The sequence below is a fragment of the Meles meles genome, chromosome 4 (genome assembly GCF_922984935.1).
Source record: "Meles meles chromosome 4, mMelMel3.1 paternal haplotype, whole genome shotgun sequence".
NCBI lineage: Eukaryota > Metazoa > Chordata > Mammalia > Carnivora > Mustelidae > Meles > Meles meles.
This window is the reverse complement of record NC_060069.1, coordinates 55,516,117-55,543,900: the sequence shown is the minus strand read 5'-3', so window position 1 is coordinate 55,543,900 and position 27,784 is coordinate 55,516,117. Positions and strand designations below refer to the sequence as shown.

The window sequence follows — 27,784 nt, the reverse complement described above, 5'->3', positions numbered from 1 at the left end:
TCAGCTCCAGTGGTTAATCTTTTTTTTTTTTTTTAAGATTTTATTTATTTGTCAGAGAGAGAGAGAGCATGGGATGCACAAGCAGGAGAAGCAGCATGCAGAGAGGGAAGCTCAGACTCCCCTCTGAGTCCTACGTGGGGCTCCATGTGTGGCTTGATTATAAGACTCTGGGATCACCAGCTGAGCCAAAGGCAGATACTCAGCTGGCTGAGCCATCCAGGCATTCTGCTAAATCTTTACATAGTGAGTTGAACAGAGTGAAGGGTGACAGAAACAGATCACTGGAGAGCTACAGCAGTAGCTGTATTGTAGGAAGAAAGAAAGGAAAAGGTGGGCTCAAAAGATACTTAGGAGCAGGGCGCCTGGGTGGCTCAGTTGGTTAAACATCTGCCTTCCGCTCAGGTCATGATCCCAGGGTCTTCAGCTGGAGTCCCCAGGCAGGCTCCCTGCTCAGCAGGAGTCTGCTTCTCTCTCTGTCCCTCCCTGGCTCATTCTCAATCTCTCTCTCTCTCAAAAATAAAGAAAAATCTTAAAAAAATATATATATTTAGGAGGTAAATTGGATATGATGGATTGTCATTCACTAGTTGTATAAACTAGTTAAGTCCCAACCTTTCAGAGCCTCAATTTCTGCATCTGTATAATAGGCTAGTAATAACTATTGTTATACATATCCCTAGCACCTAACACAAAGCTTGGCTCAAGATGATAAACACACAAATCGTAACTACTGTTGTTATTACTGTAGAAGCTTCATATACGCCGGCAGAATGAATATTCTGTCAAACTTGAGGCTGGAACTCGCCATTTCTACTGAGGAAATGATAAAGAACGGTGCCTTTGCCAGAACGAACATCCATACTCCCCAAGCAGTGCGGCAGCACAGCCGGGATCAGAGTCTGGGCCACCGCCAACCCCAGTTCCAGCCTGGCGCGCGCCCCAGCACCGGCTGGAGCCCTGGCCCCGCCCACATCCCTGCAAGTCCCGCCCCTGGGGCCGCGCGCGCCACCGCCGCCTCCGCGCGCGTCCCGCCCCGCCCCTGCTGCTGACGTGCAGGGCCGAAAGGGACGGGCGGGCTCTGCCGAGTCGTGTGCTTCCGCGGGCTCCGGGGTCGCTGGGGCCTCGTGGCGGGGCGGCTCCGCGGGGCTTTGCCCGCTCCCGCACCTCCCTCGTGATCTCTCGCCGCGCCCAGCGGGCCCTGCGCTTCGGCTGGAGACCGAAGAAGGGGTGAGTGTTGGCGGGAGCGGGATCGGACGGGCCGGGCGCGCGCTCCGCTCTCCGGGGCATTGTCTGGGCGGGGGCGGCGCGGGCACGTGCGCTCCCCTCCCCCACCCTGCCGGCCGCGCGGCCCCGGCGGAGCGGAGGGAGGGAGCCGGTGAATGCAGAGAGCAGAGGACCGGGAGGGGGAGGCTGGTTCCGGGGTGAGTGTGTCTGTCGCGGGAGTCTCCGAAGCGGGAGCCTGGAATCTGGGTGTGTTGGAGGGTCCTTCTAAGGGGCGCAGCACTCCCTGAGGGGATGGGGGGTCCCTTGAACCCCAGTGGCTGGAGCTGTCAGGATGTGAAGCTTGGTGGCCTGGGATGGGATTGGAGATGAGATTTGGCTCCAACACTGGCAAGTTGTGGGTTTACCGACTAGAACCGTGGAATCTTCCTCCAACCTGTCGCCATCCTTACTGTCCTCCTCCCTCGCGAAGGATGAGTGGGATTTAGAAAGGTTGGAGGATATTCAGGGATATGCCAGAGTTAAAGCCCCAGAGGTGTGACACGGTGCAGGGTTAGAATAGAAAGCTTGGGAAAGTGAATACTTGGAAGAAAGGCTGGTTTGGTGGGTTGTGGCCAGATTGCAGAAGACAGTGAATGAGGTTTATATCATAACCTTTTTATCTATCATGAGTGTAATTAGGTTAAAAAAATAGAAAGTAGAAGAGGAAAATAACATAATCTCACAGCCCTTGACACCTCATTTTTAGACTGTTTATATGTGTTTGCTAGTATTTTCATCAACGCTTATAATAGTTACAGAGTTTACCTACAATTTTCATTCTCTTTTCTCCTTAGGGTGTAAAAATGCGATGTAATATACAGTATTCAGCAATATCCCTTCTTCTTAATAAGCAAGTAGCATGTATTCATCATAGAAAAATTAAAAAATATAGACAAGCAAAATAAGGAGGAGTATTCATAGTTTTCATAGTTTTACTGCCTGGAGAATTTGTGTGTTTTTGGTGTGTATGTTCTTTCAAAGATAGGAGCAGCTAATGCCCTGATTAGGAATTTAGTTTTCACAGGAATCCTTTGAGGTTTTAAGAAGGCAGGTAGCATAATCTGACTGCTGTGTCGAGGAAGAGGGCAAGAGTGGGAGCTGGGAGATCAGTTAGGATGCTCTTTGCAGTACTGTGGCTAGGTCCATGGCAGCAGAGATGGAGTACAAAGATTTAAAAATACTTTGGAGGTACAATGAACAAGACTTGGGAGTGGGTTAGTGAGGGGATGGGAGGATTCTTTGCCTTAAAAAATATATATATATATTATGTATATATAATATATATATATTTTTTAATGATTTATTTATTTTAGAGAAAGAGCCTGAGTGAGCAGAGGGAGGTGCGGAGGGAGAGAGAGAGAGAGAGAAAATCTCCAGCAGACTCCTGCTGAGCGAAGAGCCGAAGTGGGGCTCCATCTCATGGCCCTGAGATCATGACCTGAGCTGAAATCAAGAGTTGGATGTTTAACCAACTCAGCCACTCAGGCACCCCTTAATATATTTTTAAAAATTAAGCTCTGTGCCCAACATGGGGCTTGAACTCACGACCCTGCGATCAGAAGTTGCATGTTTTATTGACTGATCTGGCCAGATGCCCTGAGATGCAAATTCTTTGCATTTTGGTATTTGTTTTGAGCTACTGTGAGTAGATTTTGACATTTACTGAGAGGAAGAAGAATGGAAGAGGAATTTGAGGTGGGAAAAATTAGTTCTTTTTGGGTATATTAAATGTGAGATGCCTATCAGTTATGAAATTGGTATATTGAGGAGGCAGTTGGATGTACAGGTTTGAAACTCATGGAAGAGATAACCAAGACCTGTTAGATAAAAATTTGGAGTTCATTACATATTGAAAGTTATGGGACTGTATGAGATCATCAAGGGGAAAAGTATAGATAGAGAAGTGAAAATTGGTTCTTTTGAGATCAGTACTGGAAGAAGATTGAACATAGGACAGGAGAAACAGCCAGTTGAGGTAGGGGAAAAAAACCAGAAGACTGGTGTCACAGAGGATAGAGAATTGGCCCATCCATGCTTCTGAGAAGTTTGGTGAGATACTCAGTTGGATTTGGAGGTTGTTAGTTTTGTCACTGTATTACTATTATTATTATTATTGAAGATTTAAAAATTTTTAAGTAATCTCTACTCCCAGCGTGGGACTTGAACTCACAACCCAGGGATCAAGAGTCACACCCACCATCACCTGAGCCAGCCAGGCACCCCGGTTTTTGGTAGTATCCAGAGTTCTAGAAGTGGGAGATGGAAACCAGATTGGAATAATTGATTGGGGCTTGAGGAAGTGAAGATAATGAGTGCAGATTAGAAAAACCTAGACCTTTTTTTGAGATGCCTTATTTCCATTTGCTCTAAAACTAAATTTGGTAGGATAGAAAATGGTGTCTTGTTTAATTTTTCATTCCTTGATTACTCGTGTGTTTGAACACTTTTTCCACATATATTGGCCATTGGTAAATTTCTCTTTCTCTCCTGTGTATATCTTTTTGTGTTTATCACTTCTGGGAATTGATTGTCAAGAGTTCTTTTAGATATTAAAAACATGTAGTTTGACATAGAGCTTGTAGAATTTCTCCCCTTAAGTATTTTTCTGTTCTGGGAATAAATTAGGTTATTACATATGCATGGTTAATAACGGAAAAGCCATATTTAACATTTAGCTCCTACATATGCTTTTCCCCCCCCAATTATAGTAGGATACACATAAAATTTACCACCTTAACCATTTTTAAGTGTGCAGTTCAGTGGTCTTAGATACATTTGTAACAGTGTGCAACCATAGCACCATCCATCTACATCACTCTTTTCATCTTATAAAACTGAAAATCTGTACCCATTAAACAGTAACTTCTTTTCCCCCTTTCTCCTAGTCCTTGGCAGCCACCATTCTGTCTCTTGACTGATTTTGACTATATTAAGTATCTCATATAAAGAGAATCATACAGTATTTGTGTTTTTCTAACAGGCTTACTTCACTTAGTATATTTTCAAGGTTCACCCATGTTTGTAGCATGTGTCAGAATTTTCTTTTTAAAAAAAATTTTTTTAGGTTTTTATTTTAATCCCAGTTAGTTAACATACAGTGTTTTTTTAGTTTCAGGGGAATGATATAGTGATTCAACACTTCTGTATATTATTACCCTGTGCACATCACAAGTGCACTCACCTGTTTCACCCATCCCCCACTCCTCCCCTCTGGTAGGTATCAGTTTGTTCTCTGTAATTAAGAGTCTGTTTCTTGGTTTGTCTCTTTTCCTCTTTGCTCATTTGTTTCTTAAATTCTACGTATGAGTGAAATCATATGGTATTTGTCTTTCTCTGACTGACTTATTTCACTTATAGCATTATACTCTCTGGCTTCATCCATGTGGTTGCAAATGGCAAGATTTCTTTCTTTTAAATGGCTGAATAATATTCCATTGTGTATATATTCCACATCTTTATCCATTCATTAATCAGTGGACACTTGGGCTGCTTCTGTATCTTGGCAGTTATAAATATTGCTGCTGTAAACATAGGGGCACATGTATCCCTTTGAATTAGTGTTTCTATATTCTTTGAGTAAAGAACTTTCATTTCTAAGTCTGAATAATATTCCCGTGTATATGTATGTATCACATTTGTTTACCCATTCATCTGTTGATGAACACTTGGGTTGTTTCCATTTTCTAGCTATTGTGAATAATGCTGCCAAGAACATGGGTGTACAGGGGCGCCTAGGTGGCTCAGTAGGTTAAACCTCTGCCTTCGGCTCAGGTCATGATCTCAGGGTCCTGGGATTGAGCCCTGCATGCTCAGCCCTGCTGAGCAGGGAGCCTATTTCCCCCTCTCTCTCTGCCTGCCTCTCTGCCTACTTGTGATCTCTCTCTCTGTCAAATAAATAAATAAAATCTTAAAAAAAAAAAAAAAGAACATGGGTGTACAGATACCTCTTCAAGTCTCTGCTTTTAGTTCTTTCAGTATGTATGTACCCAGAAGTAGAATTCTTAGATCATACAGTAATTCTGTTTTTAGTTTTGTTTTTTTTTTTAAATATTTTATTTATTTATTTGACAGACAAGAGATCACAAGCAGGCAGAGAGGCAGGGAGAGAGAGGGGGAAGCAGGCTCCCTGATGAGCAGAGAGCCCGATGCGGGACTCGATCCCAGGACCCTGAGATCATGACCTGAGCCGAAGGCAGCAGCTTAACCCACTGAGCCACCCAGGCGCCCCTGTTTTTAGTTTTTTGAGGAACTGCCACGCTGTCTTCCTTAATGGCTTGCACATATATTCCCAACATTGTACAAGGGTTCCAGTTTCTTCACATCCTCGCCAATACTTGTTTTCTGATTCTTTCTTTCTTTCTTTCTTTATTTTGATAGTCATCCTAATGGGTTGAGTTGATAATCTCACTGTGGTTTTGATTTGTACTTCCATAATATTAGTGATGTTGAACATCTTTTCAAGTTTCAAGTGCTTATTTGGTCATTTCTGTATCATTGGAGAAATGTTTATTCCAAATCTTTTGCCTACTTTGAGTCACATTTTTTTTTTTTTTTTAAAGATTTTATTTATTTATTTGACAGAGAGAAATCACAACTAGGCAGAGAGGCAGGCAGAGAGAGAGAGAGAGAGAGAGGGAAGCAGGCTCCCTGCTGAGCAGAGAGCCCGATGCGGGACTCGATCCCAGGACCCTGAGATCACGACCTGAGCCGAAGGCAGCGGCTTAACCCACTGAGCCACCCAGGCGCCCCACATTTTTTTTTTTTTTAAAGATTTTATTTATTTATTTGACAGAGAGAAATCACAAGAAAGGCAGGCAGAGAGAGAGGAAGAGAAGCAGGCTCTCTGCTGAGCAGAGAGCCCGATGTGGGACTCAATCCCAGGACCCTGAGATCATGACCTGAGCTGAAGGCAGCGGCTTAACCCACTGAGCCACCCAGGCGCCCTTGAGTCACATTTTTTTATTGCTTTCTGTTTCAGGAGTTCTCTCTATATATTCTGGATAGAAATCCCTTATTGGATATATGATCTGTAAACATTTTCTCCTTCGACTTGCCTTTTTACTCTGTTGATAGTGCCTTTGATGCACAAAATTGAAAAATTTCATGAAATCCAGTTTATTTTTTTATGACATGTGACTTTGGGGGCATATCTAAGAAATCTTTGCAAATCCAAAGTTGTGAAGCTTTGAAGAGTTTTATTATGTTAAGTTTACATTTAATTCTTTGATCGTTTTGAGTTAATTTTTGAATATGTTGTTAGGTAAGCATCTGACTTCATTCTTTTGCATATAGATATTCAATTTTTCTAGCACCATTTGTTGAAAAGACTGTCCTTTCTCAATTGAATGGCCTTGGCACCCTTATAAAAAATCATTTGACCATAGGTGCAAAGCCTTATTTCTGGGCTCTCTGTTCTGTTCCATTGGTCTGTATATTTCTCCTTATGGCAGTACCACACTCTTTTGATTACTATACCTTCTAGTATGTTGTGAGTCCTAGAAAAAGTACAAAATCCAGTTTTGTACTTTTTCAAGATTGTTTTTGTCAGGGTCCCTTGATACTCCATATGAATTTTGGAATGGGTTTTTCTATTTCTATCAAAAAATGTCATTGGGATCGTGATAGGGATTGTATCAGATTTAAGGATGGCTTTGAGTAGTACTGACTTCTATTTATTTATTTATTTTTATTTTTTTATTTTTTAAACTTTTTTTTTTTAAGATTTTATTTATTTATTTGACAGAGAGAGATCACAAGTAGGCAGAGAGGCAGGCAGAGAGAGAGAGGGGGAAGCAGGCTCCCTGCTGAGCAGAGAGCAGGATGCAGCCCATTCCAGGACCCTGAGATCATGACCTGAGCGGAAGGTAGAGGCTTAACTCACTGAGCCACCCAGGCGCTCCTGGTACTGACTTTTAAACGATATTTTCCAGTCTGTAAACATAAGATGTGTTTCCATTTAGTTATGTTGGTTTTAATTGCTTTCAGCAATGTTTTGTAGTTTTCACTATGTAAGTCTTTACCTCCTAGGCTAAGTTAATTCCTAAGTACAATTGACCCTTGAACCACATGGATTTGAATTGTGTGTATCCATTTATATGTGGAGTTTTTTTGATACAGTGCTATAAATGTGTTTTTCTCTTCACGGTTTTCTTAATATTTTTCTAGCTTATTTTATTGTAAGAATACGTATATAATACATATAGCATACAAAATATTTGTTAATTGTTTATGTTGTTGATAAAGCTTCTGGTCAATAGTAGGCTATTAGTAGTTAAATTTTGGGGGAGTCACAAGTTATACATAGATTTTTGACTGAATGGGCATTGGTGCCCCCAATCCCTGCATTGTTCAGAGGTTAGCTATGTTTTATTCATTTTGATGCTATTATAAATGGACTTAGTTTTATAATTTCCTTTTCAGATTTTTCACTGTGTTTAGAAATGCAGCAGAATTTTGTTAACTAAGTATCCTGCTACTTGGCTGACTTCATTCATTCTAAAATTTTTTTTTGTGGAATTTTTAGGGTTTTCCACATAAAGAATATATCCCTCCATATTAAAATAAATTCATTTCATTCATTGGATACACTATAATTTGCTGTAGACTGCTTCCAGTCTTGTATTAGAAAGTATACAGGAAGAGGAGAACTGACATTTAAATTATAGATCTGTGAGTGTAGTCCACACATGACAGTAAATTAAGAGCAGTTTCTTAGGATAGAGTCTCAGAAAGAGGGTTCTCATTTAACCAGACATTTTTGTGTGAATTTTTATTGCCAATCCTTGAATTCACTCCCATCTTCCTGCCTTTAATCCTGCTCCCTCTTTTATCCTGTTTCTATATTGCTGCTGAATAGAGGGTAAGGGTCAGTGCTTTCTCCCTCATAGAAAACAAGACTTAGGAAGCAAATTATTTCTATAACATCTGTTTTGTAAGTTAGAAAAAAAGTTTTTAAAGACTGCAGTGTACTTCATGGATGAGTTGGAATTTGATTTGATTCTTAAAAGATGAATAGCATTGGGGCTCCTGGGTGGCTCAGTGGGTTAAAGCCACTGCCTTCGCTCAGGTCATGATCCTAGGGTCCTGGAATCGAGCCCCACACCGGGCTCTCTGCTCAGCGGGGAGCCTGCTTCCTCCTCTCCCTCTCTGCCTGCCTCTCTGCCTACCTCTCTGCTCTGTCTGTTAAATAAAATAAATAAAATCTTTGGGGAAAAAAAAAGATGAATAGCATTTCAGTAAGCAAGAGAGAAGATAGAGGTGGAATATGAATCCATTGAAAATAATTGTGTTCAGGCACGTGAGCTTTGATGACTGCAGGCAAAGAGAGGTAGAACTAGTTGTCCAGCCAAGGATTGTTTATCCTGTTTACCTAAAGAATGAGCTATAAGAATGGTGTGTGTGGGGAGACCTGTTATGTGTTGGTAGTGAAGGCTGAGGGTAAGGAGAATGCCAAAGGGGGCTTCAGCTTGATTTATATGTTTTTTCGTTTAGTTAATGGATACATTGGTGATTGTTATCTATTTTGGTTCTTAAAAATTAGTTTCTTAAAAATTAATTTGGGTGGTGCAGTGGGTTAAGCATCTGATTCTTGGTTTTGGCTCAGGTCATGATCTCAGGGTCCTGGGATCCAGCCATGCATGAGGCTCCATGCTCAGCATGGAGACTGAGATCCCTCTCCCTCTACCCCTACCACTTGTGCTGTCTCTCTCTCTCTCCCTAAAATAAAATAAAATCTTTAAAAAATTAGTTTGAGAGCATGTATACCTTTTTAAAAAAAGATTTATGTATTTATTAGAGTACAAGAGCATGGGTGCATGTGTGAGCAGTGGGGAGATGGAGGGGGAGAGAGAAACCCAAGCTGACTCTGTGCTGAGTGTGGAGCCTGATGGAAGGCTCCATCCCAAGACCTGGAGATCACGATCCCAGCAGAAACCTAGAGTCAGACGCCCAACTGACTGTATCACCCAGGTGCCCCTAGAGTATGTATGCTTTATGCTTTTTTTTTTTTTTTTAAAGATTTATTGGGTCACCTGGGTGGCTCAGTTGCTTAAGTGTCTGCCTTTAGCTCAAGTCATGACCCCGGAGTCCCAGGATTTAGCCCCATGTTGGGCTCCCTGCTTAGCGGAGAGCTGCTTCTACCCCTGCTCCTCCTCACCCTGCTTGTGCTCGTGCTTTCTCTCAAATAAATAAAATCTTTTAAAAAAATTATTTATTTTAAAGAGAGAGCATGTGATCACAAGTTCAGGATCAAGGCAGAAGAAGAGGGACAGAGAGAGTCTCAAGCAAGACTCTGTGTTAAGCGTGGACCTGTGGTGGGGCCTCATCTCATGACCCTGCTATCACCATCCCACCTGAAACCAAGAGTTGGACACTCAACCACCTCTGCCACCTAGGCACTCGGAGAGTGTGTATACTTTTTATAATTGAGATATAATTCGTGTAATATAAATTCATCATTTTAAAACGTACAATTCAGTGTTTTTTAGTGTATTTACAAGATTATGCAACCATTTCTACCATCTAATTCCAAAACATTTCCATCATCTGAGAAAGAAATCCCCATACCTATCAGCGGTCAGTTCTGGTTCCCCCTTCTCCCCTGGCACCGACTGTTTGTGTTTATGGTTTTGCCTGTTTCTATACATCTGATGTAAACAGGATCATGTAACATGTGGCCTTTAGTATCTGGCTTTTTTCACTTAGCATGCTATATTCAGTCCATCTGGTGTAGCATGTATCAGTACCTAATTATTATTTTTTTAAGATTTTATTTATTTATTTGACAGACAGAGATCACAAGTAGGCAGAGAGGCAGGCAGCGAGAGAGGAGGAAGCAGGGTCCCTGCTGAGCAGAGAGCCCGATGCGGGGCTTGATCCCAGGACCCTGGAATCATGACCCGAGCCGAAGGCAGAGGCTTTAACCCACTGAGCCATCCAGGCACCCCACAGTACCTAATTATTTTTATTGCTTAATAATATTCTGTATGGGGTCACCTGGGTGGCTCAGATAGTTGGGCATCTGCCTTCAGCTCAGGTCATGATCTCTGGTCCTGGGATTGACCCCCATTTTAGGCTCCTGGCTGCTTCTCCCTCTCCCTCTTGCCTCTCCCCCTGCTTATGCTCTCTCTCAAATGAATAACTAAAATCTTAAAAATATATATTCTGTATGAACATACTACATTTTGTCTTGTCATCAGTTGGTAGATATTTGGGGTGTTCATACTTTTTCAGTGTTGTGAATAATGCTGTTATGAACATTTACATGTAAGTTTTTATGCATACATGTCTTTTCGGTTCTCTTGAATATATACCTAGGAATGGAATCGCTAGGTCATAGAGTAAATCTGTTTAACTTTTTTTTTTAAGTTTGGTTTTTTGGGGTTTTTTTAGTAATCTCTGCCCCCAACATGGTTGCTCAAATTCACAACCCTGATAACAAGAGTCACAAGCTCTTCCTGCTGAGCCAGGCAGGCACCCCAATTCTGCTTTACATTTTAAGGAGCTGCCAGACTTTTCCACAGCAACTGCACCATTTTTACACTTTCATGAACAATGTATGAGGTTTCCCATTGTGTAGTCTTCATAATTTTTTTGGCAGAATATTGAGTACTTGTGTGTGTCTGTGTGTATGTGTGTTGTTTTTAAAGATTTTAGTTATTTATTAGAGAGCCCCAGTGTGCTGGGAAAAGGAGGAGAATAGCATAAGGGGAGGGAGAGGGAAAAGAGAGAGAAGGAGCGAGAGAATCTCCAGCAAACTCCATGGTGAGCGCAGAGCCAGTGCTGGGCCAGTGCTGGGCATCACACGACCTTGATCTCACTACCACTCCCAGAGCTGAAACCAAGAGTTGGGTGCTCAGCTGTTGAGCCACTCAGGCACCCCAGTTGTGTGTGTTTTTATAATTTTTTTTTAAAAGATTTTATTTGTTTGAGAGAAAGAAAGAGCAGAAGCAGGGGAAGCAGCAGGCAGAGAGAGGGGGAGAAACAGGTTGTCTGCTGAGCAGGGAGCCAGAGGTGGGACTTGATTTCAGGACTCTGGGATCATGACCTGAGCTGAGCAGATGCTTAACGACTGAGCCACCCAGGCGCCCTGTGTGTTTTTACGTATGTCATTGAGGGACAGTTGGCATCCACAAACTGCACAGAGTGTGCAATTTGGGAAGTTTCAGCAGATTTATACACCTATGAAACCATCACCACAATCAAGATAGTAAACATATGTATCATCCCATAAATTTTTCTTATGCCCTTTAATGATCCCTTTCCCCTCTTCCTGTCATTGTCCCTTCCCCTGGCAACCAGTGATGAGCTTTCTGTCACTGTAGATGAGTTTGCTTTTTATATAAGTGGAATGATTCTAGTATGTACTTTTTCTTAAACTGGCTTCTTTGACTCAGCATCGTTTTGAGATTAACTCATGTTGCTCCATGTATCAGTTCATTCCTTTTTATTGGTGAATAATACTCTGTTGTACAGATATATCACAATTTGTTTATCCATTCACCTGTTAGTGGACATTTGGATTGTTTCCAGTTTTTGACTCCTGAAAATAAAGCTGTGAACATGTTCTTGCAAGTTTTTGTATGGACATAGGCTTCTATTTCTCTTGGGTAAGTATCTAGGAGTGGAAGGACTGGGCCATGTGATAGAGTATCCTTTACAAGAAACTGCCAAACTGTTTTCCAAAGTGGTACCCAAAGTGGTTGTAGCACTTCACATTTCCAACAGCATCGTGTGAATGTTCCACTTGGTCCACGCCCTCTGGCTGTGTTCTTTTGAACATTTAGTGAAGAAGAAAACAGACATAAAGAACTCTATATAGGAATCCCCTGCTTTCTGAAAGTTCACGTTATGCTGCTTTGGTTTTACAAAGAAAGATGGTCATAGCTTTCTTCACAAAAGCAGAAATCCTCTTCTGATTTCTTCCAGTTGAGGAAAATCGGTACTGATGTAGGTTTTTGAAAAAGTGAGGTAGTATAATGCGAACTTTCATAAAGCGGGGATACACATTTCAGTTTAGGAAAGGTTTCATAGGAATGCTGCACTTCCATAGCAGGGTAAAACTGTAATCCATCTCCCAGATTAGTCCTTTTGGCATTTTCCTCCCTAAAGTAATGCATGAACAGGTTTGGAAAGTTCAGATGTTGTAGTCAGGAATAACATAAGCAAAATCACTACCCTGGGCAGGGGCAACTATTGTTAATCATTTTTTAGTATTTTCTGCTGTGAAAACTTACATAGACATGTATCAGCATTTTTTAAAAATCTTTTTTCTTCCCTAGTTTACACAGAAGGGATCAAAGTATACATATTATTCTGAACCTTGCTTTTTTTCATTTCAGTCTATTTTGGAGTTTCTTCCGTATAGGCACATTCTTTCTCAGGGCTGCGTTTCAGTCCTGTAGTCAATGTTGCTTTAAGAAAACATGAATTTGCTCCAATGCAATTAAGACATCTGGGAACTATTTGAGTATAATGTGAATTTCACATTTGCTTGTGTGATTTTTTTTCTGCAAGATATGCTAGATGAGTTCAGAAAACTGTACTGAAGGGATTCCACAGCTGTATGCAGGCACACACCTCACAGATATCTTCTTGTGACCTCACCTTACTTCAGTTGTGAGCCACATCTGGTGCTGCAACTTTCTGTTTTCAGATTACCTCGTTCTACCACTTCACAGTAGTGCACAAGCCCTAACCTTTCAGTGCCCACTTCCACAAGCAAACTTGAGGCCTTTTTCAGGATGAAATACCATATTTATTGTAGTGTTTATGTATTTTGTAACCATTTGATGTGTAAACCGATGTACTGGTTTTATTAGATTCCCTTTTTTATGTCGCTCATGGTATTTTTGAATGTTGTGTCCTTATCTTCATTTTCCCCTTGCTTTGTGATTTTTATTATAGAGTTTTATGGTGATTTTTAGGAATGTGTATGTCATATTGTAATGGAACTGATTTATTCCATAGTATGAATGTACATCATTTCTTTAAGTTGTTTTTTTTTTTTTAAGATTTTATTATTTGAGAGGAAGAACAAACAATCATTAAGGAGAGGCAGAGAGAGAGAGAGAGTGTGTGAAGCAGACTCCTTGCTGAGCAGTTAGCCTGATGCGGGGCTGGATCCTAGGACGTGGAGGTCATGACCTGAGCTGAAGGCAGACACTTAACCAACTGAGCCACTGGGTGCCCCTCTTTATTTAAGTTTTATTTTTAAGACATCATATATACTAAATAGCATATATAAGCAAGTCTTTTTTTTTAAGGTTTTATTTATTTGAGAGAGAGGGAGAGCATGGAGGAGAGAGCACAGTTGAGGGGGAGGGGCAGAAGGGAGAGGAAGAAGCAGACCCCCCCCCCACCACATCCCACCCTTCTCCCCCCACCTGCCTGACATGGGCCTCTATCACAGGATCCTAGGATCCTGGGATCATGATCTGAGCCACCTAGACTCCCTACAAAGTAAAAGAATAATAATAATAAAACAGAAAAAACCTGTTTAGCTACCACTTAGTCTAAGAAATAGGAAATTGTTTATACTTTTAAATGTCTTTAAGTACTCCCCTCACTGATCATTTTATATTTTTTGAATATCTGAAATATTTTATGATAAAATCAAATTTAAAAGTATTACAATCTGGGGCACCTGGGTGGCTCAGTTGTTAAGCATCTGCCTTTGGCGCAGGTCGTGATCCCTGGGTCCTGGGACTGAACCCTGCACTGGGCTCCCTGCTTGGTGGGAAGCCTGCTTCTCCCTCTCCCGCTCCCCCTGCTTGTGTTCCCTCTCTCACTCTCTCTCTCTCTCTCTCTGTCAAATAAATAAATAAAATTTTAAAGATTTTGTTTATTCATTTGACAGATCACAAGTAGTCAAAGAGGCAGGCAGAGAGGTTGGGGCTGGAGAAGCAGGCTCCTTGCTGAGCAGAGAGCCTGTTGTGGGGCTTGATCCCAGGACCTTGAGATCATGACCTGAGCCAAAGGCAGATGCTCAACTGATTGAGCCATCTAGGTGGTCCAAGGATAATTATTTTTTCTAAAGAGTTAATTATTTATTTATTTATTTATTTGACAGAGAGAGATCACAAGTAGCCAGAGAGATCACAAGTAGGCAGAGAGGCAGGCAGAGAGAGTGAGAGGGAAGCAGGCTCCCCGCCAAGCAGAGAGCCCGATGCGGGACTCGATCCCAGGACCCTGAGATCATGACCTGAGCCGAAGGCAGCGGCCCAAACCACCGAGCCACCCAGGCGCCCCAAGAGTTAATTTTTTAAAGTAATTTTACACCCACTGTGGGACTTGAACCTATAACCCCAATATCAAGAGTTGCGCCCTACACCCTCCTCTGAGTCTTGGTTTCATTTCAGGTCATGATCTCAGGGTTGTGAGGTTGAGCCTTGAGTTGGGCTCTGTGCTGAGCATGATATCTGCTTAAGGGTCTCTCCGGTACCTACCCCCACCCCTGCATGCTCTCGCTCTTGCTAAATAAGTCTTTGGGGGGAAAAAAAGAGCTGTGCACTCTACTGAGTCAGCCAGACACCCCATCATTGTTATTTTTTTATAATGACTTTAAAAAAATGTATTGGATTGAAAGGGAAGGTATTATGCTAAGCAAAATAAGTCAGTCAGAGGAAGACAATTGTCATTTGATGTCACTCACACATGGAATTTAAGAAATAAAACAGAGGAGCACAGGGGAAGGGAGGAAAAAATAAAACAAGATCAAGTCAGAGAAGGGGACAAACCATAAGAGATTCTTAATCGTAGGAAACAAACAGGGTTGCTGGAGGGGAGGGGTTTTGGGGAGATGGGGTAACTGGGTGATGTACATTAAGGAGGGCACGTGATGTAAGGAGCACTGGATGTTACATAAGACTGATGAATCACTGAACTCTACCTCTGAAACTAATAATACTCTATATGTTTAATTAATTGAATTTAAATTTAAAAAGGGAAAAATTTATATTAAGTAATCTCTGCATCCAGCGTGGGGCTCAAATTCATGACCCTGAGATCAGGAGTCACATGCTGCTCTGCCTAAGCCAGCTAGGTCTAATTGAGGTCTAATTCACGTACTGTAAAAATCACTCTTTTAAAGTACAAAACTTGGTGGTTTTGTTTTTGTTTTAGTAGATTCGCAAATAATATATGTGATAATATATGATAGTTGTGCAACTATCACTATATCTAATTCTAGACAGTTTTTATTAATAGGTAGTTTTTTAGACCAGGGAGTGTTGATTTAAGGAACAACCAATTTTCTAAAAAATGTTTCATGTTTTGGCACCTGGGTGACTCAGTTGGTTGGGCTTTCAGCTCTTCATTTTGGCTTAGGTTCTGATCTCGGGGGGTTGGGATTGAGGTCTGGGTCTGGCTCACGTGCTGGGTGTGGAGGCTGCTTGGGATAATCTCTTCCTCTTCTTCTGGCCCTCCCTCTCTTGAAAGAAAGAAAAGAAAAAGGTCTCATGTTTTAAGGTACTTATATCCTTTTTAGAATCTCAGCTTCACCTTGAAAAGCACGAGATTTATCCCCATAGAATTTGTTGTCCATTTGAAAACTCCAGTGAAAAATCCCTATTTAGTGAAGTGTACAAGATTTGGTTCAATTCATATATTCTCAGTGACTATGTCCAAGAATTTGACGCAATCTTGATCTGGTCCAGTTTCTTCCTGTCCTTTCAACCTGGATTTGTAGACAAGCTTTGTTTTCTTTTGCTTCTCTTGGAAAAAAACTTATATGGCTTCAGAGTTGAAACAACAGGATTGTCATATGAATCAGAACTGTCATTTCAGACAATTCCAGTCAGTGATCTTTGTCTGAAAGTGCCACCAAGGAAATTACTGGAAGCTTATATGACCTCCCTTCTTTCTCTTTTTACTTTTTTTGCAGTTTATTTATTTATTTATTCAAGCGATCTATATCCAGCATGGGGCTTAAACCCATGACCCTGAGATCAAGAGTTGCATGCTCCTCCAGCTGAGCCAGGCAGGTGCCTGTGTATGTTCTTCCTTCTGTCAGCTTAAGAATTTGCCTTCAATATCTCAAAAGCCTTGAACATTTCAGATAGCTCACTCTGTCCAGAGAGAAGATATATTAAGTGGAGGGGTGCGAGAGGGTGGTAAAGGAAGAGTAAAACCTACCTAAGGCCAAGCTCTCTCCAGTTTTTGCACTAATAGATCGAAGCGGTGGCATGAATAATTCAGAATAGCTGTTTTATTCTAAACTCTTCTACATGTTGCTCTGCAGACTGGAGACAAAGTACTGGCCTGAATGGATCCTGGGGCTGACCTTATATAGCAACCTGCATGGTCTTAAGCAATTTCATTTGTAATAGGAAAGTAGGTATTTTTGACCTGGAAATATGTAATACTTAAATAAGAACACAATCTTTTTTTTTTTTTTTTAAGAGAAAGAGAAAATGGCAGGGGGAGGAGCAGAGGGAGAGAATCTTCAAGCAGACTCCCCACTGAGCACAGAGCCCAAGGCGGGACTTGATTTTTGACCTGAGCCAAAACCAAGAGTTGGATCCTTAACTGACTAAGCCATCCAGGCACCTTTTTGAGCTCAGCTATCTAGCTTTTCTGTTGCGCTCAGTTCTTTATATGTCCATACTGGGAATAGCCCATATCAGACGCTGACTATTGACCTCTGGTCAGCTACCCACCATTCTGGTCCAGTGTAAAATTGTGACTATTTTAACTTAAAAGACTTATCTTTTTTTCTATACCAGATGAGTTGAAGAAGTAGTGATTATGTTGACCAAGAAATGAGAGTATATTCAGGTGGTTTCATGTATAAAATCTGGCTTAGAATAATTAGGATACAGAGTTTTTGTCAGTACCAACCTAAAATCAGAACAGAATCTTTTCCCTTTTAGATTTCCCTTGATATGAATGTTTCATATAATACCATACTTAAGATTGCTTGTATTGTGGAAAAAAGCATGATTTGGGGGACAGAATACCTGTGTATATTTTCAGTTACCTGGGTCAATGGGAGATGACAGTTCTATGATTAATCTTCAAATAGAAGAAAAAATTTAAATTGACATTGAAATATATTTTGATTTTTTAAGAAGTTTATTTGTTTAGTAACCTCTGCACTCAATTTGGGGCTCAAACTCACAACCCTGAGATCAAGATTCACATGACTCTTTCAGCTGAGCCAGCTGGCACCCCATATTTTGATTTTTTTTTTTTTTGAAAAGACTTCTTTATGCCAAATGATTTTTCTCAGTGTAATATTAAAATGGATATTTTTTCTTATAGTACATATTGTGCAGTCTTTGGGAAGCCTTGGCTGGTGTTGGGGTAAAAGCTGCTATTTTAAATTTCCAATATGTAGTTTATGAAATGGATGGTATATATTCAGATTACTGAAAGTCAGTTGTGTTAATATATTCCTAAAGGTTGAACATTAGACAAGTGCAGTGCAAGTCACCTTGCTTCTAGATCTCCCATTGCTGAATAAAAGCTTCTAGTTAGTTTTTTATTTTTCTAATACCCTGTTGGATTGGGGGCATCTGGGTGGCTCAGTTGGTTGAACAAGTCTGACCTTGGCTCAGATCATGATCTCAGTATCTTGGGATCTAGCCCCGTGTGGGCTCTGTACTCAAAGGGGTGTCTGCTTCTCCCTTTCCTTCTCACTCTGTCCCTCCCCCTGCTCATTCTCTGTCTCACTCAAATAAATAAATAAAATCTTAGAAAAAAATAGCCTACTGGATTGGATTTGTATCTGTATTCACAAATGAAAACCGGTTTGTCATTTTTCTCTGTTTAGAAATACTGTTCTCTTTGTTGATAATTTTAAAATAGTCTTATTTTAATTTTCTCTTTGAGCCATGAGTTATTTAGAAAAGTATTTTGTTTTTCATATTATAGTGAGTTCTTGTTAATGATTTCTTATTTAATTTTATTAGGATCAGAGAATATGGCTATAACATTTCTGTGGTTTTTTTAGTAATTGTGACTTCATATTCCATCTTATGATTTAATTTTTTTAAGATTTTATTTATTTGACAGAGAGAGAGCAAGAGAGCACAAGCAGGGGAAGCAGCAGAGGGAGAGGGAAAAACAGGCTTACCACTGAGCAGGAAGCCCGATGCCAGGCTTGATTGATCCTTGGACACTGGGATCATGACCTGAGCTGAAGGCAGATGCCTAACCAACTGAGACACCCAGGTGCCCTGATTTCATTTAAATGACTTTTTGTAGATACTTTAAACAGTATTCTCTGTTGCATTCAGAGTTGTATATAGCTGTATTTTTTAAAATTTGTTATTTTTTTTAAGTAGGCTCTACACCCAGCTAATAACTAATAACTAATAACCCTGAGTTCAAGAGTTGGCCCTGTACTGCCTGAGCCAGCCAGGTGCCCCTGTATGTAGCTGTTAAATCTTGGCTTGTAAATTATACTATCTATACCATTTGTATTTTTATCTGTTGTTTTCTTGATCTTTTAAATTTCTGAGAGACATATGTTCAGATTCTCCTGTAATGATTGTGATTTCTGTAAATTTTCCTTGTATTTCTGGTTTATTTTGTATGTTTTGTATGTTTTATTTTGTATGTTTTTGACATGTTTGATAACTATGCCATAGTTTATGGCATATCTTTGTGACTATCCTTTAATAGTAACATAACATTTATTAAATTTTTTTCATTAAATTATCCTCTTTGTTATTAATTATGCCATGCCAGCTGTCTTTTCATCTGCATGTGTCTGAATGTAATAACTTCACACATCCCAGAGCACGGGTTGCTCATGGGGCGCCTGGCTGGCTCAGCCCTTTAAGCGTCTGGCTCTTGATTTTAGCTCTCGTCTTGGTCTCAGGGTCATGAGTTCAAGCCCCGTGTTGGACTCCACCGTGGAATCTACTTAAAAAAAAAAAAAAAAAATTAAAAACCCACAAACTTTGACCATCCCTTTATTTTAAACACTTAGCTATAATACCTTTGAAAATATAGTAATAGCAAATAGATTTATAAGTATTAGGAGTGATAAAAGTTAACATAAGTTAGTAGTTGTATTCCCTGTGGTTATTTATATTTTGGCATGCTTTTAAGTTATCCCATTTATTTATTCAACAAATAATTTACTGAGAGCTTCCAAGAACTTTGGAGGAGGAGATAGGGAATGCTATGTCGGATAGTATGAATAAGGAAGGCCTTCTTTGATAAGGTAGATATTTGAGCTGGGATCTAGTAAAGCTAATCTGGGGAAAGAACATTCCAAGTAGAGGGAACCTTAAGTCCAAAAACCCTAAACAAGGGCACCTGGCTGGCTCAGTTGATAGAGCATATGACTCTTGATCTTGTGAGTTCAAGCCCTATGTTCAGTGTAGAGCTTACTTAAGCAAATAAAACCCTAAGGAAAGATTGAGGTGTATCCGAGGAATAGAAAGAAAACCGATGTGTCTGGATCTTAATTAAGGTTGCTGAAGGAGGCAGGGCCCAATTCATGGAAGATCTTGTAGGACATGTTAAGGAGTGTGATTTTATTCTTAAGTGTTATGGGAAGCCATGGGCAGATTTTGAGCAGGGGATAACATGATTTGATAAATATCTTTGTAGTTCTTACGCAAATTGAAGTATAATTTACATTCAGTAAAATGTACAGGTTTTAGGTGTACAGTTGGATAAGTTTTCGAATAGCCAAGTGAAATGTACCTTTACGATAAAAAATTTCTCTCACCCCAGAAAGTTCCCTTATTCTTCTTCCCAGTCTGTTCTCATCACCAGCACCTGAACTACAATTCTTTTTTCTTTTACTATAGATTAATTTGTCTGTTCTAGAACTTCATATAAATGGAATCATTCATGTGTGTACTCTTGTGTCTGGCTTCCTTTGCTTACCAGGATGAGGTTTTGGTTTTTGTTACTGTTTTTTTTTTAAAGATTTATTTATTTTAGAGAGAGAGAGGGAGAAAAAGAGAGCGCTGCATGTGCGCGAGTTGGGAGAGGAGTACAGGGAGAGGGCCAAGCCGACTCCAGGCTGAACATAGAGCTGGTCAGTTGTGGGGCTCAACGTGACCCCAAGATCACGACCTGAGCTGAAACCAAGAGTGGGGCTCTTAACTGGCTAAGCCACCCAGGTGCCCCTCTAATTGTATTTTTAATTACACAATTTCCTTTTAAAATTACTTTTTTCTTGAGGTTTATTTCAAAGTATAGAACATTACAAGGTTTTGTTTTGCTTTTGGACTTCAACTTTTTTCAAGAACTCTGACTTGTTTATGTTACTTGAATGGGTATGGTAGGGTAATTTTGCTTTCTTACATCGTATATATGGTAAAATGTACTTTTTGAGTTTAAATTGACAATGTTTACTTTTTCTTTCTTCTTTCTTCTTTCTTTTCTTTTAACGTGAGCTCTACACCCAGTATGGGGCTTGAACTGACAACCCTAGGATCATGAGTCAAATGCCTTACAGACTAAGCCAGCCAGGTGCTCCAACAATCTATCAATCAATCTTTCTTTCTTTCTTTCTTTTTCTTAATCCAAAATGTGTTTGTTGGGATAGTTTCCTCCTCTTCTTGATTCAGGATGCTTTTAGTGCTGCTTCTGTCTGAAGGAGCATCCTTCCGTAAGCCTTGTTTTTCTCCTGTAGGCTGACAAAGGACAGTGGAGCAGCTAACATACAAAACTGCTGCTTGTGCATGGCTGAACTGGTGATTTCGTAGCATTCTGGGGACGCCACACAGTTGTGAAGTAGGAGTTGGAGCTCTGCAGCAGGCGCTTCTCATGCTTCCTCTTCTCTTCCGGGGACCAGTGGAAGAGGTCCTTCATGAGGGGATGTTTTTACACATGGAGAGGTCATCACTATAGGAAAACTGTTTACTTTTTATATATACATACATATGTGTGTGTGTGTGTGTGTGTGTGTGTATACATAAATACATACATACATATTTATTTATTTATTTTTAAGTAACCTCCATGCCCAGTGTGGGGCTTGAACTCACAACTCCAAGATCAAGAGTCACACACTCCACTAACTGAACCAGCCAGGTGCCCAAGCCGTTAATTTTTTATAATGAGCCTGTTTAAATGACATAAATATTTTATTTTTTTAAATTATTGTTTTAAGATTTTATTTATTTATTTGAGAGGAGGAGAGAGAGAGAGAGCATGAGAGGGGAGGAGGTCAGAGTGAGAAGCAGACTCCCTGCTGAGCTGGGATTGTCTTGGGACTCTGGGATCACGACCTGAGCTGACGGCAGTAGCTTAACCAGCTGAACCACCCAGGTGCCCAATGACCTAAGTATTTTAAATTAGAGGAATCAGCATTACATACATTTTTTAATGTGGATGTGGTCCCATGGTATGGAGAAAATCCTTTCTCACGACTAATTATAAACAGTGATAGACTTTTTTTTTTTTTAAGCAGTTCACATTTACCATCTCTGTACTCTTGTTTCATTTGATCAAAACCTAAGGAGGATTAATAGGATATTTTGTTTCAAAGTTTAATCTGACAATATCTAGCAACTGTTCCTATTTCCTTTTCATAAATCTCAAAGTCAGACAAGAATCTGAAACTTAACATGACCACAGGTCATTTGTTACACATTCCATTCTCTCACTCATTCCATCGTGATGAGAGCACGCCCCAGCACTTGTTCCTAGCCTTAGCTGGTGGATTCTTGAATGTGGCATGTGTATACTTTAGTGTTGTTCTTGCTAGACAGAAGCAGACCTGAGTTATTAAAAAGTGACAGTATAGTTCTAAATCTTTCTTTTTTTTCAAAAAAAGATTTTATTTATTTATTTGACAGAGAGAGATCACAAGGAGGCCGAGAGGCAGGCAGAGAGAGAAAGGGGGAAGCAGGCTCCCTGCTGAGCAGAGAGCCCGATGCAGGGCTCCATCCAAGGACCCTGGGATCATGACCTGAACTGAAGGCAGAGGCTTTAACCCATTGAGCCACCCAGGCGCCCCGGACTAAATCTTTCTAAACATGTTTAGCAGAAGCACAAATCTATGCCCAAAGAAGACAGGAAAAGCTTTATTACAAGGGCTGCATGAATTATGAATGACCTTGGCAGTACAAATTAACTCATTGGTGGTTTTTTCCTTATCTACTCCAACACTCCACAACCAAACTCTTCTCATTTTCCCTTTCTGTTTCCTTAGTTTTAGAGCAAAAAGAGCAAAGGAGAGTTTTTGCTTTATCCCTTAAACGAGGGTGAAATAAAATACTCTTTTCTTCAAAGATCCCCAGCCTTCCTGGAGAGGAGCTACTATTACTCTAGGGGGTAGGAGGAGAAGATTCAGATAATGAGGCCCATGGAATGGGTGAGTGAAGGTGATGCTGAATTCACTCATCTTTACAGATAATCTCATAAGACTCTGGAAAGCTGGTAGGAGACAGGATTCACCAAGAAATGGTGTTGCACAGAAACAGATTTGAAGACCAGCTAGGATGTGTCTGTATGTTTCTAGGTTTATCAGAGAATAGGATATATGTTTTTTCCATCTGCATTAGAGTAGAATGAAGTTTGTTGATTTTTTTTTAAAGAATGTATTCTTTATCTAATGGCCAAGATTTTTTCATGTTGTCTAAAACTAGTTGCAGGCTAAATAGAGAAGGCAAGAACTTACTCTCACTTTTTAAAAAAAAATTATTTTTTATCTTATTTTTAGTAAGCACTGCACCCAACATGGGGCATAACTCATGACCCGAGGTCAAGAGTTGCGTGCTCTACCAACTAAACCAGCCAGGTGTCCCATTATGCTCACTTTTTATAAGCTTTAGAAACAGAAAATAACAGTTGAAATCAAGGCCTCTACAGAAGTAAAGACTCATTTATATTCTAAATTATAGCAGGTGTGTATGATGGTGAAGAAACATTAAATAGCTTGATTCTGGATGTTTATAAGTGCTGGAGTTTTTAGACCATTTTGAGCTTATTACACAAGGTAGCAGTAACGGGAAAAAATGATCTCTTAGATCTAGGACTTAAATATATATCATTACATAATGGGTTCCTCTCCCAGCTAAATCATGTGAGCCTGTCTCTGGGATGGGTAATAGAACTGGACTAAGCCAAGAAACTTTTTTTTTTTTTTTTTAAAGATTTTATTTATTTATTTGGCAGAGAGAGATTACAAGTTGGCAGAGAGGCAGGCAGAGAGAGAGAGAGGGAGAGAGGGAAGCAGGCTCCCTGCTGAGCAGAGAGCCCGATGTGGGACTCGATCCCAGGACCCTGAGATCATGACCTGAGCCGAAGGCAGCGGCTTAACCCACTGAGCCACCCAGGCGCCCTAAGCCAAGAAACTTTTAAAGTGTTAGTTCTTTTTTAACTTTCAATAAAAAATATTTTTGAGTTAACATTTTTTAATTAATTTTATTTTAAAAATTTAATCACCTCAGTAAATACATATTATATATTTTTGCCTTTTGGTTAAGTAAATAACCATAGTGATAGAACAGAGGTTTGGAAATCAGGGAGCTCTTCTTGTCTTTTCTGTGCTGTAGATTAATGCTCTAAGGGACAACTCATAACTATCCTGAGGCTGTCTTCTTATCTGTATACTGTATCGGTAGGCCCTTGATGCCCAGTAAGGGAGTCACTAGCCACAGGTGGTTATTGAGCCTTTGAAGTGTGGCTGGTCCAAATTGAGATGTGCTCTAACTATAAAATACACACTGGATTTTAAAGACTTCGCACAGAGATAAGAATGTAAAATATTTTATTGCTAATTTGTTTATATCGACTACACTGTTGGAATGATAATATTTTGGGTACACTGGTTAAGTAAAAATACAATTAAAATTAATTTCATCCGTCTTCCTCCCCCCCCCCCTTTTTTTAAAGTAATCTCTACACTCAGTGTGGAGCTCAGTCTCATGACCCTGACATCAAGAGTTTCATGCTCTACCGACTGAGCCAGCCAGGTGCCCCTTTTATTCCTTTTTTTAATGTGGCTGCTAGAGAATTTTAAATTCCATACATGGCTGGGGCGCCTGGGTGGCTCAGTGGGTTAAAGCCTCTGCCTTCGGCTCAGGTCATGATCCTGGGGTCCTGGGATCGAGCCCCGCATCGGGTTCTTTGCTCCTGCTCCCCCCGCCCCCACCCCGCCTACTTGTGATCTCTGTCTGTCAAATAAATAAAACCTTTTTTTTAATTTGTTTTTTATTTTTTTATTTTTTATTTTTTAAAATATTTTATTTATTTGACAGCAAGAAATCACAACTAGGCAGAGAGGCAGGCAGAGAGAGAGGAGGAAGCAGGCTCCCTGCGGAGCAGAGAGCCCGATGTGGGGCTCGATCCCAGGACTCTGGGATCATGACCTGAGCCGAAGGCAGAGGCCTTAACCCACTGAGCCACCCAGGCGCCCCAATTTTTTTTTATTTTTTTTATTTGACAGAGATCACAAGTAGACAGAGAGGCAGGCAGAGAGAGAGAGAGGGAAGCAGGCTCGCTGCTGAGCAGAGAGCCCAATGCGGGACTCGATCCCAGGACCCTGAGATCATGACCTGAGCCGAAGGCAGCGGCTGAACTCACTGAGCCACCCAGGCGCCCCAAATAAATAAAATCTTAAAAAAAAAAAAATAAATTCCATACATGGCTCACTTTATGTGACTTTTGGACAGTACTGGTTTGGGCAGTATTTCCTAAGCTAACTCATGAAATATTACTAAGTGCTCAATGTAACACAGTTTGGAAGAGGAACAGTGTCCAGTAGAACTTTTTGCAATGATATAAATGTTCTGTATCTGCTAGCCACTGATAGCTGTTGAGCACTTGAAATGTGTTTAGTTCTGAAATTAAAAAATTGAAATCTGGGATGCTTGATTGGCTCAGTTGGTTAAGCTTCTGCCTTTGTCTCAGGTCATGATGTCAAGGTCCTGGAATCAGGTGCCACAACAGGCTTTGTGCTTGGTGGGGAGTCTGCTTCTCCATCTGCCCCTCCCCCTTGCTCTTGTTCTCTTGTTTAAAAAAAAAAAAGAAAAGAAAAATTGAAATGTGGAAGAAAGGAACTGAATTTTGAATTAACTTTATTTTTAAATTTTTTAAATTTTCAACTAGCTTTAAATAACCACATATGAGTAGTTGTTAATGTATGGGTACTGTACTGATCTAGAAGATTTATGGGATTGTTTTATTTGAAGACCTGTACACATAGGACTTACTATTTTGCAAACTTGCTTAATATGTCTGTGATTTGGGTTTATTATGAGTAATGAAAAGTGATCAGTAACAATAATAATTATTGAGTACCTGTTATGTAGCAGGCACTGTGTAAGTATCAGAAAGAGGACTTGTATGATAAATTATTTATTAAGAGTTTAACTATATGTATTGCTCCTGTTTTGTATTATGAGTTCCAAGGTGCTATTTGGACTTTACCATGTTTTCATCAAAGTCTGGTTTCTTAACTTATGAATGCCCTTCTGTGAAAGCCTGGCTCCTTTTGAAAAGTCTGAGCGATGTGCTTGCTATCTTGTTAAAGGATTTTCTTTTGAAAGGGAAACCTACATTTTCTGCCAGATGATGATGGTTTGTTTTTTGTTTTTAGTTAACTTAAAAATTACGTATTTATTAGAGAGAGTGTGCATGCAGTGGGTGGGGGATGAATGATAGATGGAGAGGGAGAGAAAATCTCTAACCGACTCTGTTGTGGGGGGAACCCGACGCTTGATTCAGTCTCACCACCCTGAGATCATAACCTGCGTCAACATCAGGTATTGGACACTTAACCAACTGAGCCACCCAGGCGCCCCTGTTTTTAGTAAACTTTTGTAGTTATGCTTTTGACTTCAACAGGGATATATACATGTTTAGATAGAGACTTAAGAGTTCAGTATTATGTAGTATTTATTCTCTTCATTTATGTGTACACATACAGTTATAAGTACTAACATCAAGCAGTGTTTGTTTATTTATTCATTTAGTACTACTTCACAGTGAAGAACGAATGTCATCATGTCTGGACTCAAGCGAACAATCAAAGAAACCGACCCAGATTATGAGGACGTGTCTGTGGCCCTTCCAAATAAGCGTCATAAAGCAATTGAGAATTCAGGTACGAATGCACCTGCTTTGAGAAATTATTTCTTTGTTGAGATATGCTTCCTCATAAGATTTATAGGAAGTAAGACAAAATGCATTTCCACTGTTTTGTATAATTTGAAGAGGGATTAGTTAAATGCTCTGTTAACAGCAATACACCGTGTGTGCCAACGAAGACCAGAAGACAATCACATAGACAGTGAAAGTGTCAATAGTGAGACTGGCTGAAAGTTTTAGCTATCATGGTATGTCGGGCATAACCATAAAGTCTTAAAATATGCAGTATGGGTAGATGATAATGGGTGGTACATGGATTAAGGTTTTTTTATTGCAATAGTGCCATATTATTTTAATGTCTGTTGGAAATACATGGTCTCATCAAACTCGTAGTTTCATGACTACTATTGTTTAGGATAAGGCTAAAATTATTTAAATATATTATTTAATTATGTGAATTAAATGTTTCATATGATTCTCAGATGTAGTGTAGGTAGCTTAAAGGTGGTATATGAAGGACCTAAATTTGGAAGATTCTGATCTAGTTTAACCCTTTTGCACTTAGCTGCTAGTAGTTTAGGCTCAGAGGCGTGAAATTACTTGCCCAAGATCATATGATTAGTTGAAGAGCAAATTATCAACTATGTGTTTGTAGCTACCCAGAATATTTTAAGCTATCTCAGGAGAAGGTGCTGAATTTGGGTTTTTAAAACAAATTATTGCTGAAATTCACTACTGTTTATTCAAATAATAAATCTATGTAAATTGACATGGCTGGGTACAGAAGGCATCCAAGTCATAAAGTGCTGTAGCTCCACAAAGATTAGTGCCTCTAGTGTTGAAGTAGTGAAAGAAAATTTGTGTCTCCAACTACAGTCAAGTCCTCTGTACCTCCCAAAAGTCTTTGTGGACCAAAAATTATCAAATTGAATTCCAAATAATGAAAACATTTCACTGCAACCTTTCTCCTCATTCAGTTATGTTATTTATAAGGAAATTATTTCCTTTCAATAATAAGCCAAAAACTTGTGACACTTAGATCCATTACTCAAATGCATCAGATGGCTTGACTTTTTTTAATAAAAATAAGAAGGAAAACTGATTGTTTTAGTGAACATAATAATTTCACTTTAAATATAGTGTAAGTTCCCAGGTACTTAGCCTAAGCAGGGACAGTTTTTCCTACTGAGGGGTAATTTGCTATTCTTCTTGGTGACCATTCTGCGCCTAATCCCAAACCATATTTTTATGTTTCAGAATTTTGCTTGAAGTAGATTTGGTAGGATACTTCCTTTTGCTTATATTGTTTTGTTTTTATTTATTCCATGAAAGACGTAATTTAGAAGAGTTTCTCTCTAAGGAGCTTATGATAAAACAGCCTTCAGTGATCAAGGTCTCTGACTTCAGCCTCTTTTCCCTAAGAGTATCTGCTGGTTTGTATACACAGGGATATATGGATATATAGTGATACTAGAAAATAGTCTTTCACAATGACAAAAAGCAGTCATTTTCCTCC

At 40.0% G+C, this 27,784-nt stretch overlaps 1 protein-coding gene across 1 annotated transcript in view; it reads left to right on the top strand.

Moving 5' to 3' along the window:
* Positions 1-1,065: 1,065 nt before the first annotated feature.
* Positions 1,066-27,784, top strand: part of YEATS2 (YEATS domain containing 2) — a 116,993-nt gene continuing 90,274 nt past the window's right edge. The window contains exons 1-2 of the mRNA XM_046003657.1: positions 1,066-1,227; positions 26,167-26,284. Of these exons, the coding sequence (XP_045859613.1) occupies positions 26,185-26,284 (100 nt within the window). The 5' untranslated portion in view covers positions 1,066-1,227; positions 26,167-26,184. The remainder of the gene's footprint in view (positions 1,228-26,166; positions 26,285-27,784) is intronic.